The sequence below is a fragment of the Opisthorchis viverrini genome (genome assembly GCF_000715545.1).
Source record: "Opisthorchis viverrini unplaced genomic scaffold opera_v5_23, whole genome shotgun sequence".
NCBI lineage: Eukaryota > Metazoa > Platyhelminthes > Trematoda > Opisthorchiida > Opisthorchiidae > Opisthorchis > Opisthorchis viverrini.
The window spans coordinates 1,170,143-1,193,072 of NW_008751679.1; the positions used below are offsets into that span (position 1 = coordinate 1,170,143).

Consider the following 22,930-nt stretch of genomic DNA (forward strand, 5'->3'; position numbering starts at 1 on the left):
ATAGCAGATGAAATCAAGGGTCAGCACACAGTGGTCGCCATGTCCCAGTGGAGCGTTAATTGTTACCTGATCAACGAAGTGTCATTCGTTGATGATGACCAAATCCAAGAGGGATGGTAGTTGGCCTGCGCTGTTTCTGGTGGGTGCAACGACATGTTGGGTCCGAGCGCTCTGCTGAACGACTTCAAACGGCGCCGCTGCAAAAAGTCCGCCTGATTCGACGCGCTGGAGTTCCATCCAGGAGGTTTTTGGGACGTTGAAGTCACCTACCAGCAGGAGAAGAGTGAAGTGGTAGTTGGAGGAGAGTTGCTCAAGGGTTTGTATAAGGACTTGGTCATCTTCAGGAGGACTCGAAGGGCTACGGTAGACCACGCCAAGAAGGAGGGAATAGGACCCGCGCAGCGGGATTTGGACCCACAGTGCATCGCAAAAAGGTGCGGGGGTGGTGTCAGAGAGGACAATCGGGAATGGTAGCGCCGCATGTAAGTACAGAGCAACCCCACCAGCCCTCCCTCGTTTTAAGTCAGCTCGAAAAATAGAGTAACCGCCTATCGAGATCTCCGCGTCAGAGACGTCTGGTGCGAGCCAGGTCTCTGTGAGTGCGATTATGGACAGTTGTTCAAGGCAAGCTGACTGTTTAACATCGCCGAGTTTGTTGAAAAGGCTGAGGCAGTTTGTGGACAAGCATTTCAACACTGTCTCTGCTGCCTCCGAGGGTGAAGAGCTGAGAGTTGAGTGACCAGGGTGGTTAGCAGACTTAATAGTTGTGCACCGGGTTTGAGTATGAGTCCAAGGCTCCAAGGGGGACTCTGGGACGATGTTGTCTGCTTCCTGTCTTTGTGGTTAATGTGCATGCATTTCGCCTGCGAGGTTTTTTTCGTCTGCGAGGTTTTTTTCGTTCCGTGGGAGCTCGGTTTGCTCGGACCTTTTGGCTGGGACGGAGTGATGTTGTCTGCTTCCTGTCTTTGTGGTTAATGGGGGTGCATTTCGCCTGCGAGGTTTTTTTCGTCTGCGAGGTTTTTTTCGTTCCGTGGGAGCTCGGTTTGCTCGGACCTTTTGGCTTTGTGGGACGGAGTATTTTCCGCGTGGGCGAAAATTTCGACCGATGCTGTTTGTAGCTTTTTCATCATCCTCTTTTCGTTGACCAGATTTGCTGTTGATCAAAGGTTTGCTGCAAGATCCCGCCTTACTGGATCCTTGGGCGTTTTGGCGCGGTTTGGCCGGAAAAGTGTCTTTGTGAGGCCCTGAGCGCTTGGTGATGGCACCTTGAAGAAATGATTTTGGTGGCGCTCCAAAGAGGCTCGTTTTCGCGGAGGACTGCACCTTGAAGCTAGCCAGCAGTTTTCCAATCTGGCGAGTTTTATGTGGCTTGTTTGGCTGCAGTCGCTCTTCGTTCGTGCTTTTGTGAACACCCGATCCGTCAGCGATCAGCGTGGCTAACAGGATGTACGAGGGATTTTCCGGATGGCTGTAGTCATGTTTATGGCTTCGGGTGTTGGGGTCCTGAGCGACGGTTGGGTCCACAAGCACAGGCCGCTTTTGACGGAATGGAGCTGGAGATTGGCTTCGTTTGTTGTCCCCGCACATCTGACTAAGTCCAATTCAGAGGCCGTGATTTTGTTGACGAGTGCACGGCTGCAGCTATGCCCTCTGATACGGAGATAAGCGTTGACAGGTCCACGTAGTTTGGGCGCTGCTTGCATGTGGGGTTTGCCTCCTCCAGGGCGTCCCTACCTTTGATGGGCGATAGGCCTGTGGTGGTCGAATAAAAACTGCTGTCCGGGGGCGCAGCTGGTTTCGTCGGCCTGCTTTCGGGAGCACAGGGGGATGTGACTACAATCGGCTTCGTCATGAGTTTGGGGTCGTCTAGTTTGGTGCCCGGTGGAAGCCTGTTTCGTGCTTCCACTCCTGACCTGCTATAACCAAACTTACGCGCGTCTAGAGGACGATCCTCAGATAGGCGCCCGATCATTGGGTTGGCCTTTTGAATGCTGCCAGCCCGCTCCAAGATCTCCTGTACGTCGGATGGAGAAGAAGGAGTGACTAGAAGTCGAAGAGTTCGCTTACTTCCCTTCTGGCGTAGCCATTCTGCGTGGAGCGATTTATCAGGCGTGCTAAGGATCGACTGTGCCAGCTTCGCCGGCGTGATTTTTCCGGAGAATGATCCCCAGATTATCAGCCTGTTTTCCCTTAGGCGCCTGTACACTAGAGACGCTGTGGCGAAGCCATGGGGCCCGGTATGGATATCGCGAGGTATTGGTTCAGCGGGGATAGTTCCTTGCCAACTTTCATCCAGGTCGCTTCATTCTTAGCGCCTGAGTCCTCCGGTGCCTTTGAAAGACGCTCTAATTTCGCTTGGAGTATCACAATTAAGGCGGAACACCGACGGTGGTCTTTCTGAATCTGCACTGGGGATTGATTACCGTTTTGATGGACTCTCCTCTTCGCTGAGGTATGCATTGCACCCTTGACGTAGAGGCGGCTGGCGCAGACAAACGGTTCAGGAAAGTTGGCTAGTCGGCTTATCTGTTCGTCCTGTAAACCCGTACGTTTGAAATGCCACCAGGCCTTGCAGGTGTGGCATTGAATACCGCGTTTGACGTTCGACGGGCAGCAATTTTGCCCACATCTGTTGTTGTCTATCAATGGCTGCAGAGGGCAATCGGTATAAGTTGATGTCATGTTTCGGACTAGATGTGAAATAGGAAGTGTGCTCAAAGTATAAAGGGTTATCTCTCAAACGTTTTGTTAGAATAATAAAATTCAACAATCATTCGTGTGTGCTCTGTGAATGGATTGAACAACGAAAAAATTCTTTCACGAATTTGCACGAGGGAAAAACGAAACCGATTTCGAACGTACCGCGCGAGTGGTCTATGAGGCTATTTGGCTATTTGGCTTAATTATAATTCGAGAAATGATGCAACTCGTCCGAATTTTAAACAGCTTTAAAGTAACTAGAGTATACCACTTGCGTTTTTCAAATGTCATTCTATCATCCAGCACTGATAAGTAACCTACGAAAAAACGAATATCCGCGTCACTTTAGTGCAGGGAATGTCAAAATGTGATTGAAACTTAACAACTGGTTCCACAGAATTTCGGTAGCCAGTGGATTTATGGTCAAGAACCATGAAACCGAGTCTCGTCGATCAACCGCAGACTTTTTCACTTCAATATCACAATCGTCGACAGCATGACATCAGTGTTCAACACCGATGCTTCATTGCCGTACATGGTTGAACGGGGGCTGAGACACTGCCCACACTTAGACAGAAGAAGGATTTGGATCCTCAAACAAAGCCTTTGGCTCAAACGCCCGACCGCAAGGCAGCGGTGTTTGGCGAGAAATACAAATGCACGCCATTTCTACGAACAATTCGGCCACATGTTCCAACCCCCAACCTGAATGGCCAGGAGACTGTCAGACCTCTAACGATTGACCAACCTGGTATGAGAGACTCCGTGAGCGTCACGGAGATACTCCCCATGTTAGCTCAGTAGACCGCGGAGGTACACAAACCGTCACATCACGGTAAGGTCCAGTCTCTTTGTGAAATACTTTTTAAATTACATCACGGTTAATTACAGTACGCCTTATATGTGGCTCATTATATCCTAAATCTTCTATTCATTGGTACCCTGAGTCAGTGCAAGCTTAATTACTAAAACCAAGCCGCGACTGTTGCGGATTTCGAAGGATACGCAGAAAAAACAGATACCAAGGCATGTATATTATTGTTGAGGTGCCTTGATGCGTAACACATTCTACTATGAAGGCTCATTTGGAGGATACAGACTACAATGGTTGTAGGGGCAAAGCCGAGCAAAACGAAGGGAGTGTATAGCACTAGCGATCCAAAAATTTCGTGACAACCCTTAAAGGGGTCATCGGAATCGGACACGACAAAATATAGGAAACCGTACAGTGCAAATAATATTTTCGGACACTGGGAGTGTTCAATATTGACCAGTTATGACTGGAAGATTCAACTCGTCTAGAGGCAACAGCCCTATCAAGCCTATAGTGGATGTTTTTCGCTAGTCCGCAATAAATGCGTTGGCGATCAAACATTTAATGGAATGTAAATACACCATCACTTTGACCCTAGATGCTGCTCCACAGTTTGTGGAGCGTAGCACGGGATAATGCCTTATCTGCTGAACGATCCGTTCATATATTGTCTACACTGATGTAAAAATCGCTACATCGCTATGCGCCAACAAATTTTGAAACTCCGCATGACTATTTTGGCACGTGCAGCTTCATTAAACAAGCTCTCACCGTAGCGCCCTACGAGTCACATTGACTGACAATTTTACTCTGAGAAATTGCATTGTCAGTGAAAAGTAAAGTAGGTCCTATTGAAGCCCGAGAGAATACATGGTTTCTAGCATCTTGATTCGGATTGCCTTCGTCAAATCCACATAAGGAATTAATCATCACACCTTAACCCGAAAACCAAAGAAACAGAAGAAAAACCTTTCCGGGTGGCACCACAAAGCCGAATGCACGAGAGTATGAGAACACGGATGACTTACAGCGGTCCTGATGAAAATGGTCTAAATGCTCTCCGATCTTTGAATTCGTCGAGCTGGCTGACCGAGTCTGTCCGGAAAGTAACCAGACAGACATCACCATTGGGCTGACTGTTTCTATTTGGCTCCATGATTTAATCCGTAATATGTGTAGAATGGCCACTCAAGTTTTCAACAGCCTGCAATCAAGGAAGATGTAATGTGCGACAATATAATTTCTGTTAGCGTGCCAGTAGAGCGTACAAAATCTGTAACCATGCACGAAAAATTTATGCTTCCGTCCACCTAAGAAGATTTCAGTTATAGTTCGCACAGACATTCCTGAGAAAATATACCCGTATGGGCGCTAGCTTTAGCACCATGAGGTCACCGTTGATCAACGACAAGTACTGTAGATGAGGGGATGTATACACCGTGAGGCAGCATTTCGCCAACACTTACAAGGAACTCAGCACAATCTGTAGGCTTCCTGCACCACCCTCTATGTCACAGTAAAATAATATGATACATGATCGACCGATGATGATCGATGTTTTCAATAAAAAAAATATATATGCAAGAAAATTTACTTCTACACATCAAAGCCTTTTAACCAATAAGCAACAATAAAGTAAAGAATTTCGTGTCAATTAAAGGAAGCTAGGAGGTTTTCGATCAGAATTACTGTTTGTTTACTAGTTCTTAATGTAAACCAGAAATCTGCCAAAAACATTAGTGCACGGAGAGCAAACCTTTTGTAAAAGAATGAAACACTTATTCTTATGTTTATGCAATCTTAAATTTCAATGAATTTCCACCACTGTACTGAAATTCACCCCAGGGGTTTCTGTCGTGCATATACGTAGTCGATGATCAAGAGTCAGTAGATTTCATGATAAAATTTAGTTTTATGGCGGCGGAGTAATTTTTGCAACCCTTCAAATGATTGCCGTGAAAGAAACTTTTTTATCTTGGACATATTTCCTTCTTTTTCTGTGGAAATCCTAAACTCGTTGTTTCTCGGAACGAAGGAGGGGCTTGATAAGTAAATTAATTTTATGTTGTGAACATTCGGTGCTCGATTGTTATGGAGGTTGACGTATTTGTCGGAAGTCTGATGTGACAATTGGGCCGTGCAGGCACCATGATATGACATTTTTGAACAACATTTTTACCCTTCCGGCTGTGGTTGAGTGGTGCGTCACTTGAAGACACAATGAAACTCCGATTTGTCTAAAGACGCGAGATAAACAAGGAGCCCCAACCTTCAGGGTATGGTTTTAAAGATGGCCGCAGACAGAAAAATTACTTACAAACGACTTGCGACATTCCACAAGTGCACCAAGCGTTGGAGGTCATTTTGGTTATTTTTTCTCGTTTTCTCGTTTAATTTTCGAAACAGTGCTTGCCAACAACGGAGGTTAATTGTAAATGTTTGTATGTTTTACGCGATGGCGACTTAACTCCACACTATTATTTTCCCTCGTTTTTTTGCGATTATCTACCGCCCTCCATTTTTAAAAAACTGATTCAGATTTGTTTCGTCACCGATTACTCGGGAAATAATTTTTTCCCGGTTTTTGCATTGAAGTAACCATAACCTTATTAGAACACATTTGGCAAACGTCCGGGAGTCTAAACATGACCATCGAAAAAGCACATACAGAAGGCAAACCAGTTAATGCCGAAACTGAATCATGGAGAAATAAACAGAAGCTTTTACAAGTTTCAGTGCACTTTAAAGAGTGTTACGCGTGTATCGCCCATTTCTGCTAAAACAAGTATTTGAAATTGCAATGCCGACTTGAAAACAATGGCCAACATAACCCGGAAGACACTGCATGTTCGACGGCAAACAAAGTTTTTTGGTGATAGTCATCGCCAAACCCGGCTTCGTAACCAAATGGTCAAAATTACACATACGCGAACTTTTATATAATGATGATAACGTGAATGGCAACTTTTCATCCAATGTCTACAATGGACGCTAAGAATCGTCATACTCATACTTACTCGATGCCGTTTATGCTTGCTACCTTCAGTAAACATCGCAACTGTATTTGACGTAACCTACGTGACCGCATATGGTAACTGCCAGACCCGCACACATGCTCGCAGCTAACCATAATGCCCCGATAACACATAATAGACTAACCCAACGATCAACGGTGGTCATCGCCAGTCAAAATGCAATCACCACCCATTTTGATAGCGCGCTCCCAAATCCTACTCTTGATTGTACCCCCTCAACCACTCCCTCCATTACCCGAAACAATGAGCTGTCGTTCACCTCGGCTACTTAGCGTAACTGCTATTCGCGACGCATATAATGGGGCCTCACCTATGCACGGCAACGTAATACAATCGCCAACGACGGCACTCCGTACTCATAACTCCACGCGTTGATGATGCGCCCGCCATGAATTTACGAAAACACCATTGGCGAATTGCATTTTGTTCATTGGCATCACTGATACAAGCTTAATTGGTAGTCGCTCCATTTTTCATGTTCTTAAGATCCACTTCACGGGACAAGGATTCTGAAACGGAAAATGGGCAAGCAATTAACCTTCTGGAATAGCATTTAAGCATCTGGGTGTAATGGAATTTTATTTGTTTGCTCACCTAGTGGTTAATAATTCCCATCACCGAGATGAGGGATAAATGTATAGTCGTTGCGGATCGGCATGGGTTCATTGATTCGGCATTCGAGGCCTTCGAGTTACAATCACATGAATTGCTCGTCATCACGGGATTCGAAAGCGAAGTCTGCAACGCGTGTGCTAAGAAATTAGGCCTCAAGTTACCGGTCTCCATCAACTCCGAAATTGGACAAAACAGTTTGATTGCGACTGTCTTACGGGGCACACTCGGCTTTTCCTCCATGGACCGATCGAGATCAACATCAAAGCAAGCTCTTTTAGCTGAACGGTAGGTAGACTGATCGGCAACTAATGGGAATATTTTAATTTATACATGTGCACTCACTTGGTGGACTCGCCTGAAGATCTTCTCCACACAGCGGGCAGGGCTCATTGCCGCAGCAATAACGGTGATATGGAAGTCGATCACGTTGACACCACCAATCAGCAGGGTCAGTTGGCTGGCCACAGAGACCACAGGGAACAGCGTCGTTTGACGTCGAACGCCACCGTGGTTGTTTGCGGTTGCCATCTAACACCAGAGGCTGGTTGTCCTGTGCACTAATTGCATTTTGACGCAACATCAGCTGGCTTTGGACAATCAGACGCTTCATGCACCCAGCAGCCTTACGCGGATCCAGCAGCTTCAGTTTGCCAACCAACCGATCAAGCTGCTTGTGCAAATGCTCTATTGGTGATGGATCTGGCTTTGGAACCAGAGATAAAGGTACTCCTTCCTCCGGTAGGTTATATTCGGCAAGCCACCTTTGATGGATTGGAAATTGACCTAGACACTGCATGTTCGATCAATCAACTTACCGCATGGGAACGAGTGGCCTCTGAATACTGAAAATAGGTGTACACAAGGCAGCCACATTGATTGGTAAAATATGCACGTGCAGGTTCCGGCCGAGGTGTTTACTGTCTGAGAACATTTGGGGGTTTGTGCCACAAACTGACTGTTACTAACAACGGGCTTCTCACCTTGAAGCGATCTGTCTGCTTGTATAGCAGATTTGGCGTGCATATTCCAATGTGCCTGAGAACCTGATTAGCGGCGTATGTCGTCATCCGGGAAACCACACGTAGAACGTAGATATCTCCCTCCCGAATTTCTCGACGGTCACAACAATAAGTGGTGTGCATTTCATATTCCCGCATTAGCCATTCGCTGTGATGAGCGACCTTCAGAACGGCATGCTCTAGGCTATCTGAGTGATGCACGCGCCTCTTCAAACGCCCGTTGGCGTTCTCCAGGCGGTTGTTGGTCACATTCCCAAAATGTACCAACCCACGTTGTGCATGAATGGCCCACTTTCGAGTGATATGGAGCCAGTGGGCAGTCAAATAAGAGACAAAACTAGGATCTGTTCGCCTCAAGATTTGCAAATCGTGGCGAAATCTACGGGATTAGTGTTTGGTGCACAGTCACTTACTCAGCTGCATTATCAAAGCGGGCCATGCGGTGGAATATGTGTCGACTGTGGTTGGAAATTGTCTGCAAAAGTTACACCAAAGCTATGAAACATACGTGCTTCCGGATGGCTTGCCGTGCGTGAAAATAGCACAGCATTACGTCGCAGCCAAATACAGCTTTGGCAGCCCGCATCTGTGAAGTCATTTTGTCCATGACGAACGTTTTGACTGCATATTGTCCACCCATCATATCCTTGAACAAGCTGAACAGCTTGCGCAATGGCGCAAAATGCTCGCTTTCGACAAAGGCATACATTACGGGTCGACCGATCCCCATGCCATCTGTCACAAGGAATGTATAAAGCTTGTAACTTAACAGCGAACGTCAGTGGCTCGAAATTTATTTACCCAAGACGGTTAGTACCGTGTGTAGCATCAACGTTTACAACGTCCGGGAAACGTCTAAAGAGTGCTATCTGCTGCGTTCGAGAAAAGCACAGGTGACTATATCTGCCACCCTCCGATTCCACCAGCAGCACGCGACCGCACTCTCGAAACTTGGCTATGATGGACGACATGTCATCTAAGAAACCAACTAAAAGGTAACCAACGACCTACTTAACAATGGGGGTCGACACTTGACGCGATAGTTACGCACATCCTTGATAGTGAGTACCTTTCCAAAGTGGTCGGCGACGTACTGCCGAATTTCCGATGACGGAGCACCGTATTTCAAAAGGGTAGAACACTCCTTTAATTCATCATTTGTCAGTCGCCGGTTGATGGGGAGCCTGTCAAAAATAAACTTGCTGCGTGGATGGTTGTGCTCCAGGTAGTAGGAAGTAACCCTCAAGCAGTCATGGTACCGGCGAACGTGGAACCTTGCCGGACAATCAGTACGACGTGTGCTACAACGTATACACAGTCAACCATTAACTTACTAGGTGCGACGAATTCCACGGCTTCTGCTTCGTCTGCAGGGATGTCTGCTGCAACGGTAGGAGGCTTTTTCATACAAAAGTAGCGAATTGCTGCTCTTTTTGGAGTCTATACAGACGAAAACAACGAAATGTTTCGTCTGGTACTCTTTCAAAGCGACTTGAAATGCCTTGAACGAGAAAAAAACTTTGACGAGCTAAATTCCCCACAAAATCATCCTCCGCATTGCTCAGCCCAGCCATAGCAGCCATTTAAAATATGAATATCCCGGGTCTTGAATATCGTGTGGATTGAGTAGATTTAAACAACTTTCAACTGCGACCGTTTTCGGCGTGCGTCTAGCCCACGGCTATTTTCATTTGGTTCATTCTAGGACTTTAAATTCTGGCACGTTCAGTAAAACCGCTGTCATCGACTGAACAACATACTGGGTTTAGCGCCTATTGAATTTTTCAAGTGAAACTTGCCGTGACCCCATATTGACTGCCTGGCTTTCCCGAAGTTGTTGCTCGACGTAGCCGGCCGCCTGCTGATAAATATACTGGGAGAATGTGTAAATCATCGCACCAAAAAAGCCTTGTCTACGTAGGTCAACTGGAGGATTTTATGGACTGGTGTTCATTCAAGTTTATTAAAGTTTAACAAATTAAAATGAGCTTCAATAAATTAACGGCCCTGAATTTCACTGCAACGGATAAAACCCAGTTAGGTGAAGAAAAAGTTGGATGGCCTATTTTGATACAAAAGGTTAGTTGATGAAGTTGGAAATTATCATTCAACTCGAAAAATTAACTGAAATCCGTGACCCCTATCTGTTTTCGGAAAATTTATTGCCTTTGTTTCTTGTCAGCCTCCTGGGCTAATCTTGACTGTAAGACTGTTCGACCGTTGTCAAACACTTAGATGAGAACAATAATTTCTGTGGCAGTGCTTTGTACTACACTGACAAATGATACTCCGCAATGAGGGGTCACTTCCAAAATTGTTTCAGGGTTTTTCGTGAAAGCCATTGTTATTTGACAGAATGGCATGACCTTCAAATTTCAAGTATGATGGCGTACAAGCAACTGTGGACACACTGCTTGTATTTTCAATCCTCTTAATTAATATATGTAAGTGAAGTAGCCTGCTGTATTCTCTGACCCAACAGTGATGCTGCAATATGGAGTCATAGCGGTAATGCAGTTTGCAGCTGCGTATGATAGATCAAGAAAGATGAGTGTGTATGACAGGAACACCCCGCCTGGCAGCCGCAGGTTAATCGACGTAAGCAGTTTGGCGTCAGGGTGCATGAATATCGAATAGCTCGCAAGTGACCAAGCGACCGAGTTTCAGAGGTACCAATATACAGAATTATGCAACAAACAATGTACAGTATGCAAACATACACAATATATACACAAATACAATTACAAAAATATACTTTCGACCGGTCTTCTCAGAAGTTTTCTTCTTTGGACTTTGTGGCGGGTCATCGATAGTCCAAAAGTTCACAGATTACCGGATGTATGCACAGAATTGAGGCTTTTTCACTCAAGCATTGCAGGTCAGGTTCATACACTTGTTCGGTGGCCTCCGTTAAACTGAAAGACACGAGCTAATGGGGGTTTTGCACTGTTCTTCTGGTTCTCAGCGCTAGGTGGCAATTTTGTTAGCACAAGGACTCAGATAAAAAGCTTTCGAAGGTGCTTTAAACTTGATCCTAGATGCAGCGGGAACAACCACCTAGGGAGAGCTTTTTACGCGCCCAATAAAATTATGCATTATGAGCTTGAAAATCTCCTTACCATCTCCTCGCCGTGTGGCAGTCGGGCCACTTGTGGTTGATCAGACATTGTTTGAACAGGCCATCAGTAAGTATCATGTCTCCTTGACGGTGACGATACCCCAAAGTATAAAGGCCAAGCACCGGGAGGCCCATTTAATAGTCCATGAATTTAATGTCAGCAATCAATTCCGTAGCAGCTCATGGGACACGGTGAATAAGGATTATCGTTGTGTATGCTGGGTGGAAGACTTGTTTAGCAGATTCAAGAAATGGTTCGGCTCATGCCGCATATGGCATCTGGAAATCCATGACAATAGTTTGGGAGAGGTGTGCCGAATTATCCGCAAATTGCGAGTGCTTTTGAGCTGATTTTTCATGGTGCAGTGAGGAGGACACTTTTAGGAGCACCGGGTACCCAAATCCTCCGTGCAACCCACTTTTATGATGTCTTCTGGTTAATTTAATCCACGGAGGACAAAGGCGCCCGTTGAGTGTTCTTGAACGGCACTTGGGCACACGTCTCGTCACCCGGGGTAAGGTGCCAGCCAAACGACTACTGCTTTGCAGCACCTGAATTCACTTTGGGGGAACTAGCATTTAGACCCCGAGATTTCAAGTAATCCACAAAAGATGGACGTGAACTTGGAAAACCTTCAGGAAGGTCGTTGACGTCAGAAACAGAAGTTGTTCCAAAACAAAGGCTTGAACAATTACAATGAAGACCGGCACCGACGGAGAGTAGGCCGAGCCTACTTTCATTTGGAAATTTCCGTCAGATGAAATACCCTAATCCAGTGTATACTTTTCTATTGAATCCCGAACGAACCGAGCCTGTGGAAAAGTGGGATGTGTGAGACTCGATCGGATGCTTTTGAGAAGTCGAAAAACATGGAATCTGGTGATTCCCCTGTCTTTGAGTTGGGTTGAGCTGCCAATTATTGCCAGCGTGTTCATCAAATAAGCGGTTAGGGATAAATATATGTTGAACTGAGGATATAAGGTCGTTGGTAGTAAGTTATTCTAGATTGATTCGCTTCAGAATGCGTTCCGTCACCTTGCATGGCACGTTTGTGAGGCCAGTAGGCCTGTAGCTGGCGTGCGATTGTCGATCACCAGTTTTCTAGATTGACGTGACAATCGCTTCCTTTCAAGCAGAGGGAGGGTGGCTTTCGTCGAGCGATTGACGAAACATCAAACAGTAATGCTTTGCCAGCGTGAACGACCTTTCCTTCAGGGTCACCGGATGGACCTCGCCTGGCCATAACGTGCAAAACGGGTCGAGCTTGTGCAAGACTTGACGAATGTTCGCTTCCGAAGAGAGGCTGATGTAGCTACGTCTTGCCAAGACTGGCTGTGACGGGGTCGTAAGGGCATAATACAGGCCTGCACAGCGTTCTCTGTAGACATCAGATACCACTATTGGGTCGCTCTTAGGTTCCACGTCCCCCGAGAAGACTGCAGTTGGTCTACTTTTGCGGCAATGTCTAATGTATTAATGCAGCGCATTTCTGTCTTTTCCGAACGAGGTCTAAAATAGTAACTTGTTTTCGTCTATCGCACTGACGTATTTGGGATTTAGAGCGGTTTCGTATATATCGCATAGCCAACTTATTTTCTCTGTCACCTGTGGTCAAATTTTTGAAGAATACTTGAGACCACTTTTCCAGAAGACGCCGAATCCTTTTAGCTACCTTGCTGTCCATGCGGCTGCATGCTCTTTTTGGGACAAACATCGCGTCGACCGTGAACCTTCTGGAACATCGTCTCGTATAAGTTTTTCATTAAAGCTGGTCCCAGTTTAATTTGATCAAAAAGACAGCAGATGGAACAAAAGATCAGAACATGGTGTTAACGGCTTCCCAGTGGAGTGTTAACTCTCACCTGCTCAACGAAGCCTTTCATTGGTGGTGACCGAATCCAGAAAGGATGGTAGTTGTCCAGCATCAGGAGGGCGCAACGACATGTTAGGTCCAAGCACTCTAATGAACGACTTTGGCCAGTACCGCTGCGAAAAGCCCGCTTGATCCACTTCGCTGGAGTCCTATCCACAGGGCCATTGAAGCGTTTAGATCACCTACCTATTACCTGTGGTGGAAGCTGGAAAAGAGCTGCCCAGTGGTTTGAATGGGGAATTGGTCATCTTCGGAGGACTCGAGGGGCAACGGTAGACTACGCCAAGAATCAGAGAATCGGATCCGTACAGCAGAATATGAACCCATACGGTACTGTAAAAAGGTGCAGGAGCGGTATCAGCAAAGACAATGTAGTTGGACGGGGCCGCATGAAAGTATAAAGCAACTCGGCCAGCTTTCCCTCGTTTCCAGTCAGCTCCAAGGCGGGGTGGCCGTCTGTCGAGATGCCTACGTCATCAGCATCTGGTGTGAGCCAGGTCACCGTAAGTGCGATCATGGACGGCTGTTCAAGGCAAGCTCATTGTTAGATCTCGCAAAGTTTGTTGAAAAGGCTGAGGGCAGTTTGTGGACAAGCATTTTAACACCATCCCTGCTCCTCCCGGAGGTGGAGGGCCGAGAGGTGTGCAACCAAAAAGGTCATCGGATTTGATAGCTATACGTCGGGTATGAGTACAAGACTCCGAAATGACCCCTGGGGCACACTTTTCTGCTTCCTGTCTTGGTGATTCCGAGAGCTGCCTTTCATTTGCATTCATTGCACCCTAATGGTAGAGGCTGCTGGCGCAGACAATCGGGATGGGAGAGTTAGCTGTTTGGCTTACCTCGTCGTCCTGTAAACCCGTACATTTAAAGTGCCATCCAAACTTGCAGACGTGGCAATGCATACCAGTTCCTACATTTGACGGACAGCCAGTTTGCCCGCATCTGTTGTAGTCCATATATGGTTGCAGAGCACAGTCTGCATTGATTTGAGCCATGGTTAGGATTCGCGCACTACGGGAACAGAGTGAACGCTGGAAGTGGTTATCACGCAAATATTATGTTAGAGCAAAAAATTCAACAAATGACACGTTTTAACTCTGTAAACAGATTGAACAGCGGAAAAATTCTTCCATAAATTTGCACGAGAAAAAAGAACCGATTTCGAACAATGTAGTAGTGAAATTCAAGGTCCGAACAAGGACTGTCCCCGGCCCAAACTCTCGTCCGTCATCTCTAAATAGGAGGCCCCCACTGAGTCTCTGAAGAAATCACCAGTTTCCAATTGTCTTTCGAAACCGTACGTATATTCACTTCCCTTAACACCCACTCACCAAGTTCTTCCGCGCAACTGAGGCAAAGTTGTCTTCTCCAACAGGCACTTTCCTGAGGAATTATCAGCCGGGTAAGCCCTACAACCTGCAACCTCTCAACCACCCAGTAGCCCCAATTTACGATAGTTTGAGAGTTTAGTGCCCAAGCAGTATTGATGGAGCCCCAGAAACTCTCTCTACGTTTCTGGCCTTATGAACACTACCGGGCCGTCCCGAAATTGTCGCGGCTCGCCCATATTGTGCTTTGGACGTGGACCGTCGCTTGGACTTCAACGGTGAGTCTGGCCGATCCAGGTCGAACGTCAGTTGAGGCGACCTAACTGCCTCCTTCCACTTTTCCGTTCAACTTTCCAAACACCACCACGACAGACACCTTGATTTGCTCCGGAAGAGACTCAATCAAAGCGCGCGTTCTGGCTACGGTAACCACGCAACCCGGAAAACAATAATTAGTTATGCTGTCCGCCTTTTGCTAACCATCCATCCCCGTGGAAGAGACTGTAGTCCTATCTGGCTACCCTGCTGGAGCGCCGTGAACATATGTTGGGGACTGTTCAGAAGGAGGCCATCGTCCCCAGTTACAGCTTTTTAAAAAGTGTTCGTTACGAGCACGTTTGAAGAGCTCACCAAGTAAACGAACACACCTCAATTTCTGAAAACTTCCTACTTAGTTCCGACTGGCCTCATTCGTCCCCCTGGGGGATTTCGTCATCCGCTATAAAACATCTGACCTGCGACAATTAAGTTCGATAGCAGATGTGAAACCTAAATGACGCCTGAAGTAAGCGGAAAGAAGCTAGTGAATAACTGAGTGAAAGCAACAATTTTAACTGCATACCGTTGTTGAAGGTTACCTTTATCATATTTGTTTTACTGCATCAAGGGAGGCATTTCGTTCGGCCATCTCCGTTCGCGAGGGACCTCCTTTGTTTTTCGTGTATCGCGTTTTTGGAATGGAAATATTTACCGACTTTTGGCAGCCTGGAGGCTGATTCCCTGTTGTTACTCTTAACTTATATTTCGCCGTATCATCGCAGTATAACGTCCGCAGCATGGTTAGCACCGTCGATACCGTCTCCCGCCCCATGGATTTTTTGACACTCAGGGAGCTTGGTCGAACATTCCAGTCTGCCCAACAGAAGACTTTTGACGCGTTAACGTGTACACGAAACCTCAAACCATTCATAGCTGACACTTCCCCTAACAGCCGGTCGACATATCTGCTGAGGCTCAATCCAACACAGAAGCTTCTGGCAGCCGCTCACGGTGACAGATCAATCAGCATATACTGTGCGGTCACTGGCTGTTTGCTTGCGAGATGCATGGGACATGAACGCTCACCCTGGACGATTTCAGTGAGTCGCTCATCAGGTTTCTTTGTAGGACCACGATGTTCATTTAATTTCGAATATTATGTATGAGACCTCTTACGGACATGGTACTTAGTCCAAATCAGTGTTTTTTTTTCCAGTGACCACGCCCACAAGAAGCGTATGGCCCAAAAGAGACTAGTGCTAAACACTCCATAAGGCGGACAGGTTCGGTCTAAGCGTCATCGGCACGAGGGTACAAGAAGTTGCTCTCAGGGACACTGTAAATTTCTGCAATCCCCCAACAATGCGTTGTCTCATTTTGTCCGTTTAATTATGGACCCATCGCTACTACCAGTTCACCACTGTCCACCGTTCGTCGTTCATCTAAACTCCTGAATTTTCTGTATATCCTGGGTTGCAGTCAGCTAACCTCATTGCGATGGACAAGTGGTATAATCTGAACATTCCAATTCTAAGTAGCAACCCAAAATCCATCTCGAAATCGGGCATCCTCATGATTCAGTATTCACTATTCTGGATAACTAACTTTCGCCCCAGACACTGAGTAGGGGAATAGTGAAGCTGAGTCGTTTTTTATCACTATTTATCCCAGGAGCTCCACCTATATTCCACACAGTCACGGCGGCAGTTCGCAATCCCTAGTGTGACCATATTTTGAATTCCATCATTCATCCACCTCGAAAGGGTCCTCTGTGTATTGCCTCACTCGTCCCTGTCCTAGGGTGATCTCACTTTTCTTCGACTGTTCTGATAACAGTCCTTTATGAGACGCAGTGAACTATCTTACCTACGATAGCTCAATCAAGCTCTTCCCTGTCATACTGAAGGGGGAAATCTGTATAGATCAAATTGATACCTCTTGTTCCATCATGCCATCCTGACTGCACGTATGACTGAAACCTCCTCAAGGTCATTATCGACAAGGTGATAGATATATTTACTAGCCACCAGGCGAAGGAAGCATTCTGCGATCTCATTGGAAGCCCTCGTTCTGGAGTTTGGCATAGCCGAGAGAGAGAGAGAGAGAGAGCGTTCAGCTGTAGCACCCTTCCGGTGCCTAGCTGCCATGCCACCCGAAAAAAGCATGAGGGCTGGGATACTGCCAGGTTGCTCAAGCCTAGACAGGGGAAGTCGAGTGGCGGAGGTCGGATTCGAACCACGAACCTTCCGGTCAGTAAATTCGCGCTCTAACCACTTGGGCCATCTCGCCCCGGCATAGCCGGTAGCTACAAATTTTGTTCTCTTGCGTTCCCAATAATCTAACGCGTGATTCTTCCTGCCCGACCAAAAGCTGCCCCCTTGTGATGTTCGAGCTTGAGGGCTGTAATGATCCCGTGGGCTATACTATGGGTAATACGTTTCACAAGATACAACCATGCGAAGAAGGCAAAAGCGGATCAACCAGACAAAGAGCGGCAGGCCCCCGTACAATTAATAACTCAGGCGAAGCGGTTTGGAGGCAAAGTCATACTGTCCTCTACGGCACGAGTGTGAACGTAGTGAGGGGTTTTCACCAAACAACCAGCAGATCAATTTTTATGTTGATAAGGACTCTGGTACTCTTTTCATCGGCTATCATTAACACTGGCAGACATGGCTCATTCACGCAGTCGGTGGTGCTCCTGTATCAAATCTATCGTCTTCAAAGCGTGGTTCACCAGTTTTGTGAACTAATTGACTGCCATTGTCTTCAGTGGTCGACTATCTTCCCCACTCTCCCATTTTCTGATGACTTACTCTGCAGCAGCTGGGACCAACGTACCCCATTGGTGCATGGTTTGTGGCTAATTCACTGACTAAAGTTAGCAAGCTAAGTATACATAATTTTTGTCTTTGTTTTTTGTCAACATTTTATCCTATATTTTGTGTGCAATATTCCGACGACGCTTTAGAGTGGGCTGCTTGTATATAGACAACGAACTCCCGTTCTAGTAGCACTCCGTCAGATTTTTCTGTGGCATTATTAATTTTTCTTTAAAAGATAATCGGTTGGTCCACTTCTTTCAAGGCATAGCTGCGTTATAACCAGCAGGAACCGCGAGAACTCAACTTCTGTTAGACTTTGCCTATACAGTTAGGATCTCAAAATGGATATCGAATCACACTACTTTTTCAGGAGTGAGATGCACCAATTGGTTAGAGCGCGGATTTAGTGACCGGAATGTAGGTGGTTCGAACCCGACCTCTGCCTCTCGCCTTCCCCTGCCTGGGCTTGGGCAACCTGGCAGTATCCCAGTCTTCGTGCCTCCATGTGGCAAGGCAGCTAGGCATCGGAAGGGTTCTACAGCTGAACAGGGAACTTCTTTCAAGTTCATTGTAGAGGTTCCTCCAAAGGAAAGGGCGCTATTCCGTCAAAAACCACTGCCCATGTATAGTAGAAAATTATTGGCAGTTTAGTCGCCGATTATGGGCCACAGTTTGTTATCAGGTGGTCAAATAAACGGGATACTCGGTGTAATGTTGGAAATGCTAGATCACGTTGGCTTTGTCAGTGGTCGTTAGTTTTCGGACATGAAACTAGCCGACGCAAAACTGATAGTTAATTCTATTTCCTGCCTACGTTTGCGTAACCTGGCATTGTTCCGGGTGGCATGGCAGTTAGGCACCGATGTGTGTTACAGCTGAGCGATTTTCTATTTGCATAAACCACCCGTCTGGTTTAATGAGTTTCGCAGCGGACAGCAAAAGTACATTGGCTAAACACTCATCGGTATACTGATTTGGTTTTGACGAGAGATTCATATGATTCGAGCTGGGTCTCTCGTTTATGGTGGTCTTCAGCTGAATGTGTTGCACAAGACCGCCCCGCGTTTAAGCTGGTATGATTTTCGGGATATCGCAATACATTGTATGAACACAGTAGCTGAAAACTCCGTAGGGTTTTCAACAGTCTTACGAGTAGCGTTTTACGTGTACACAAAAATCAGTGGGATTTTAAATGGCTGGAAAGGGATGTTGAGTGCTTTAGGTAGTGTATTCGTAAGGCACTATGCTAAACACAGTTGCTTTGCTTTTCCCACTCCGTACAGGAGTGGAGATGTCAAGCGAGCGGTAATGATGGTAATTATTATTGATACTCTATTCTTAAATTGCGGGTGGAAGAGTTCGTGTGGTGGACGCTGATTGAACAGTCGAAATTGAGCCATCCCGACTGAGAGCTACTTCGGTGTCCGTCCTGGGACAAAAAGTAATAAAAAAAATCGTTCAGCTGTAACACCGTCCCTGTGCCTAGCTGCTATGCCACCCGAAGGAAGCACGAGGGTTGAGATACTGCCGGCTTGCCCAAACCTAGACAGGGGAAGTCGAGACACAGAGGCCGAATTCGAACCACGGGCCTTCCAGTCAGTAAATCCGCACTCTAACCACTTGAGGAATTAGTACCAATTTCTTCGCTCTGACCAGAAGAGCGCTGAGAGGAAATTGTATTATGCGCTTTACATCCGGTGCATCGTTCCTACATTCTGCCACTGGTTTGTGGCTTTGAATAATCCAGTTGTACATTTTTGTCACTCAAGCGGACTGCGTCCCTATCCAAGCATCGGAAGGAAATCACGAGTACCTAGGGTTTTTGAACAGTCGTGCGATTGTGAAGCAAATACCATAACGAGGATTTTCCGTGCGAATACCACGCAATCGGACGAGACCTGGCCCTCATGACCACGGTAAACTTTTCATCTCTCTTCAGTTTCATCCCTCACAGCCATATCTTCTCGCAAGTGGTTGTTTGGGTGGTGGACTGCGGATATGGAACCTAGAATGTCTCGCAGACAACATTCTTCATCCCCAACCGGTCCGCAATATCTCCCATACGACACAGTGGAAACATGCGGGCGCTATTGCTTCTTTGGCCTTCCATCCGGTGCATCCTATTTTGGCCGTAGCTTGGTACGTTGGGTGTTTCTGCATATTTTTGTAATGGTCAGATTGAATTTTAATTTGCATTCATGATCTTTGGTATCTTGGTGTGTTGCCGTGAATGAACGTCTGCCATAAAATAAGGCCTCAAATGGGTTTAACGACGTGCCATATATTTCAAGAGAAGAATTCGAAAATTGCATTTGCTAGGGATCAGGTAGTTAGGGCTTACACCGTACATACCCGCAGTCGAATGGCCTCACAAACTGCAGTTGTCAAACTACAGAGGATTGGCTTGGGGTCAGGAGGAAGTGAGCTTGTCGCTGGTGTTGTTAGCGCATAGTGGTTTAACACTAGTCATTGTGAAGAAGTCCCCATTCGTGTTGACTTACGTTCGACGTCCACGTGTTACTGTCAGTGAAGAAATTGGTTTGTCGTCATCTGGGAAAAAGCAGGAGATTAACACAAAAAATTAAAAATCTCACAGGAATGAGCTGAAACTACGCTGATAGGCAGGAGACCTCGACCACTTCCTATGAGCGTCGGAGTCAGGTAGGAAAACCAGCAGAATCCAAGTGTAGGCTGATATCACGAAAGCTGTGTATTCGGTGGCGAGGGTCTTTGTTGTCAGTTGAAGAAATATCTCCATGAACAAGGTGGTCAATGAAGGCTCTGGAAGCCACTCCCCAATCAACCAGGTTGGAGAGAACTAAACATCTGTGATGTGTGTCGACAGGGGATGCATGTGATGGTATATACTGCTGATGCGAGTTGTCAGCACCAGGCTGAAACGCCTTTTCTCACAATTAACTGGTCGGTACATTTGCACTCAGTGATTTGCTGTTACTCCGTTAATGTCAGACGTTCAGTGGATGCTCAAGAAGAGTCCGGAAGTACGTCCGACTATTTAGTCCTTTAATACCGTTGTAGATGAGTTTCTCTGTTCTGTTCATCTGTGCAAAGTTCATTAATGTTTGGTGACGAATGAATTCGCATCATATCAGCCTTATATCACTCTGGTTATGTCATAATATAATTTGCTGTTATTATTCATATATTATTACTGTCGTTGTTACAAGCCTGGCTTTAAAGCTCATGGTCACACAAAGTTTGGCAGTTTTGGTGACGGAAGTACAGAACGACCAAAAGGAGAAATATTCTGGCGAGTGTGTTGTTGATAGTTCAGTCAACCACGGAGGATCACTTCCGAAAAGTTAAGTAGAGTTGAACGTGGAAGAGCTAATCATGAATAGAGAGGAACAACTGTGGTCGTGTGTGTGATGTTCGCACATCGAAAACATTTCCTCTCTTCTCTCTTCTGTGGCCTCAACTGTTACGCGTACCTTCGTTTCGTAACTTATTCTCAGCGGGGTTCAGGATTGGCATTTTATTTTGTCTATTGCAAGTGTTTGTGAGACTACGGTCGATAACTTATTCCAAACGCCGCTCTTTATGGTCCATTTTCACATCAGGACTCAGGAAGTCGTATTCTATGACTGGGTATCTGGTCGGAAACTGTCCGTCTGGCGCTTTGTATCAAACCAATCACGTGTCCGTTGGTTGAGGTTCAACCCAGACGGAACCCTGCTGTACACTGCTACGGCCAATCCTTCGATGTCGAATCATGGCGAGACTAACGTACAAATCAACACCAGCTGTGTCCCTGATGCATTTTGCTCATCCAACGAGACAAGCCCCACTGCAACGCCAACTAAACGTAAGAAAGCCTTTAATGAATCTCTTCACTTTATTTATTTTGCACATAGAATACAAATTATGAGACGTAGGCGGTCAGCAAATTTTGGGATGCCCAATCGGAATCAAACACGGAATTTCCTGAACCTATTCATTATACTACTCGTGCGTTAGTAACCTGTGAGTGATTCCGCAGTTGACATCTGCCTGTTTACAAATGAGCGCGCCAGTGAATTTTTCGAATCCAACTTTCAGGGATCCCGTTTCTCCAAACTACCAAGTTACGTCCCAAGTCTCAGAACCATTGGCTTATATAATTTGGATGCAGTCCGTTTAGCCGATGAGCATTCCTTATTTTTGTTTGCACCCTTATCTACCGGGGCTTCCTACCGCTTCTCCTGTTTGCTCCATTTGATCAATATCATCACCACCATCACCCGCATTGGTTGCACTGGTTGACTTATCATGTGTTCGCATTTTCTGCCTATGACTCTACGCGACCAGCATCAATGCATCGCAGTTTTTGAAGCTGGAACCAAATAATTATTGCCCTCGTGAGAACACCAGTCAACCAGCGTCAACTAGCCCGCACCTCGGATAATAAAGCTTCATATAGCTTGCTCATCGCACTCTCCATCTAGAAGTATTGTGTTTTATCACTTTTACTTTCAAGCGTCATCTCATTTCGACAGTACACCACTTATCAGGCTTGATGTCGCTGGATATGAACATGCTGCCGTCTAATAGTCACAGTATCTTGCTCTGATTATCTGAGTCTAGTTAGCGTTCGGATGGACGGACCTGGTGGAGTCAAATTGCTATGGAAATGGAGGAAGCAAGTACGACTGGGAATGTCCGGAAACTGATTTTCATGATTCACAAAACGAAACCAAAAATTCGTTTGTTAGTGGGGTGATCAAAGGTACCTTACGATTAAGTTCAGTCTTCGTTATCTCGAGGTAGCTCAGTGGTTAGGTAAGGCGCGAACTTATTGATCGGTAGGCCTGTGTTTCGAACCCAGTCCAGACATCTCGACTGCTCCTATTTAGGCTTAGACAAGCTGACAGTATCTCGGCCCTCGTGCTCCTCTCTGCACGGCAGTTATGCACCAAATGACTAACAACGGGGCGTTTTTGGTTCTAAGCCTTATTGGATATGCCCTTTAATCAGCAGTGCCCTTGCCGTCACTTTCTAGCTCAACTGCTTGGCTCTTCTCAAATGAGGTAAATGAATAACGTTGGATCAATCCCACTGATTGCGGCTTACTCAGGTGTGTTGAGCGCGTCGCTGTTCCAGGCTGTAAACTTGTTAGCCGTTTTCACTTAAGCTATGGAACTTTTTCTTTCAACTCTTAACTAGTGCATTGTTTCCTCATGATTGTATGGCAGTTACCAGTATTTACTGCTGGTGCATTACTGTTGATCCAATACGCTCGAAATACTTTTAAAACCAAAGAGCCCGGTGCTGCTCAAAAGGCACCTGCTGTGCGCAGCCGCATCAGGAATGAGACAGTAATGCCTTATTCCCTGCGCCCTCG

General features: G+C 46.2%; 1 protein-coding gene across 1 annotated transcript in view; it reads left to right on the forward strand.

The window, feature by feature from the left end:
* Positions 1-15,413: 15,413 nt before the first annotated feature.
* The window catches only part of T265_02025 (hypothetical protein), a gene marked incomplete at both ends in the record, with an annotated part of 22,174 nt that continues 14,657 nt past the window's right edge, over positions 15,414-22,930 (forward strand). Inside the window, 3 exons of the mRNA XM_009166173.1 lie at positions 15,414-15,864; positions 19,529-19,728; positions 21,171-21,415. Coding sequence (XP_009164437.1) covers positions 15,562-15,864; positions 19,529-19,728; positions 21,171-21,415 — 748 coding nt within the window. The remainder of the gene's footprint in view (positions 15,865-19,528; positions 19,729-21,170; positions 21,416-22,930) is intronic.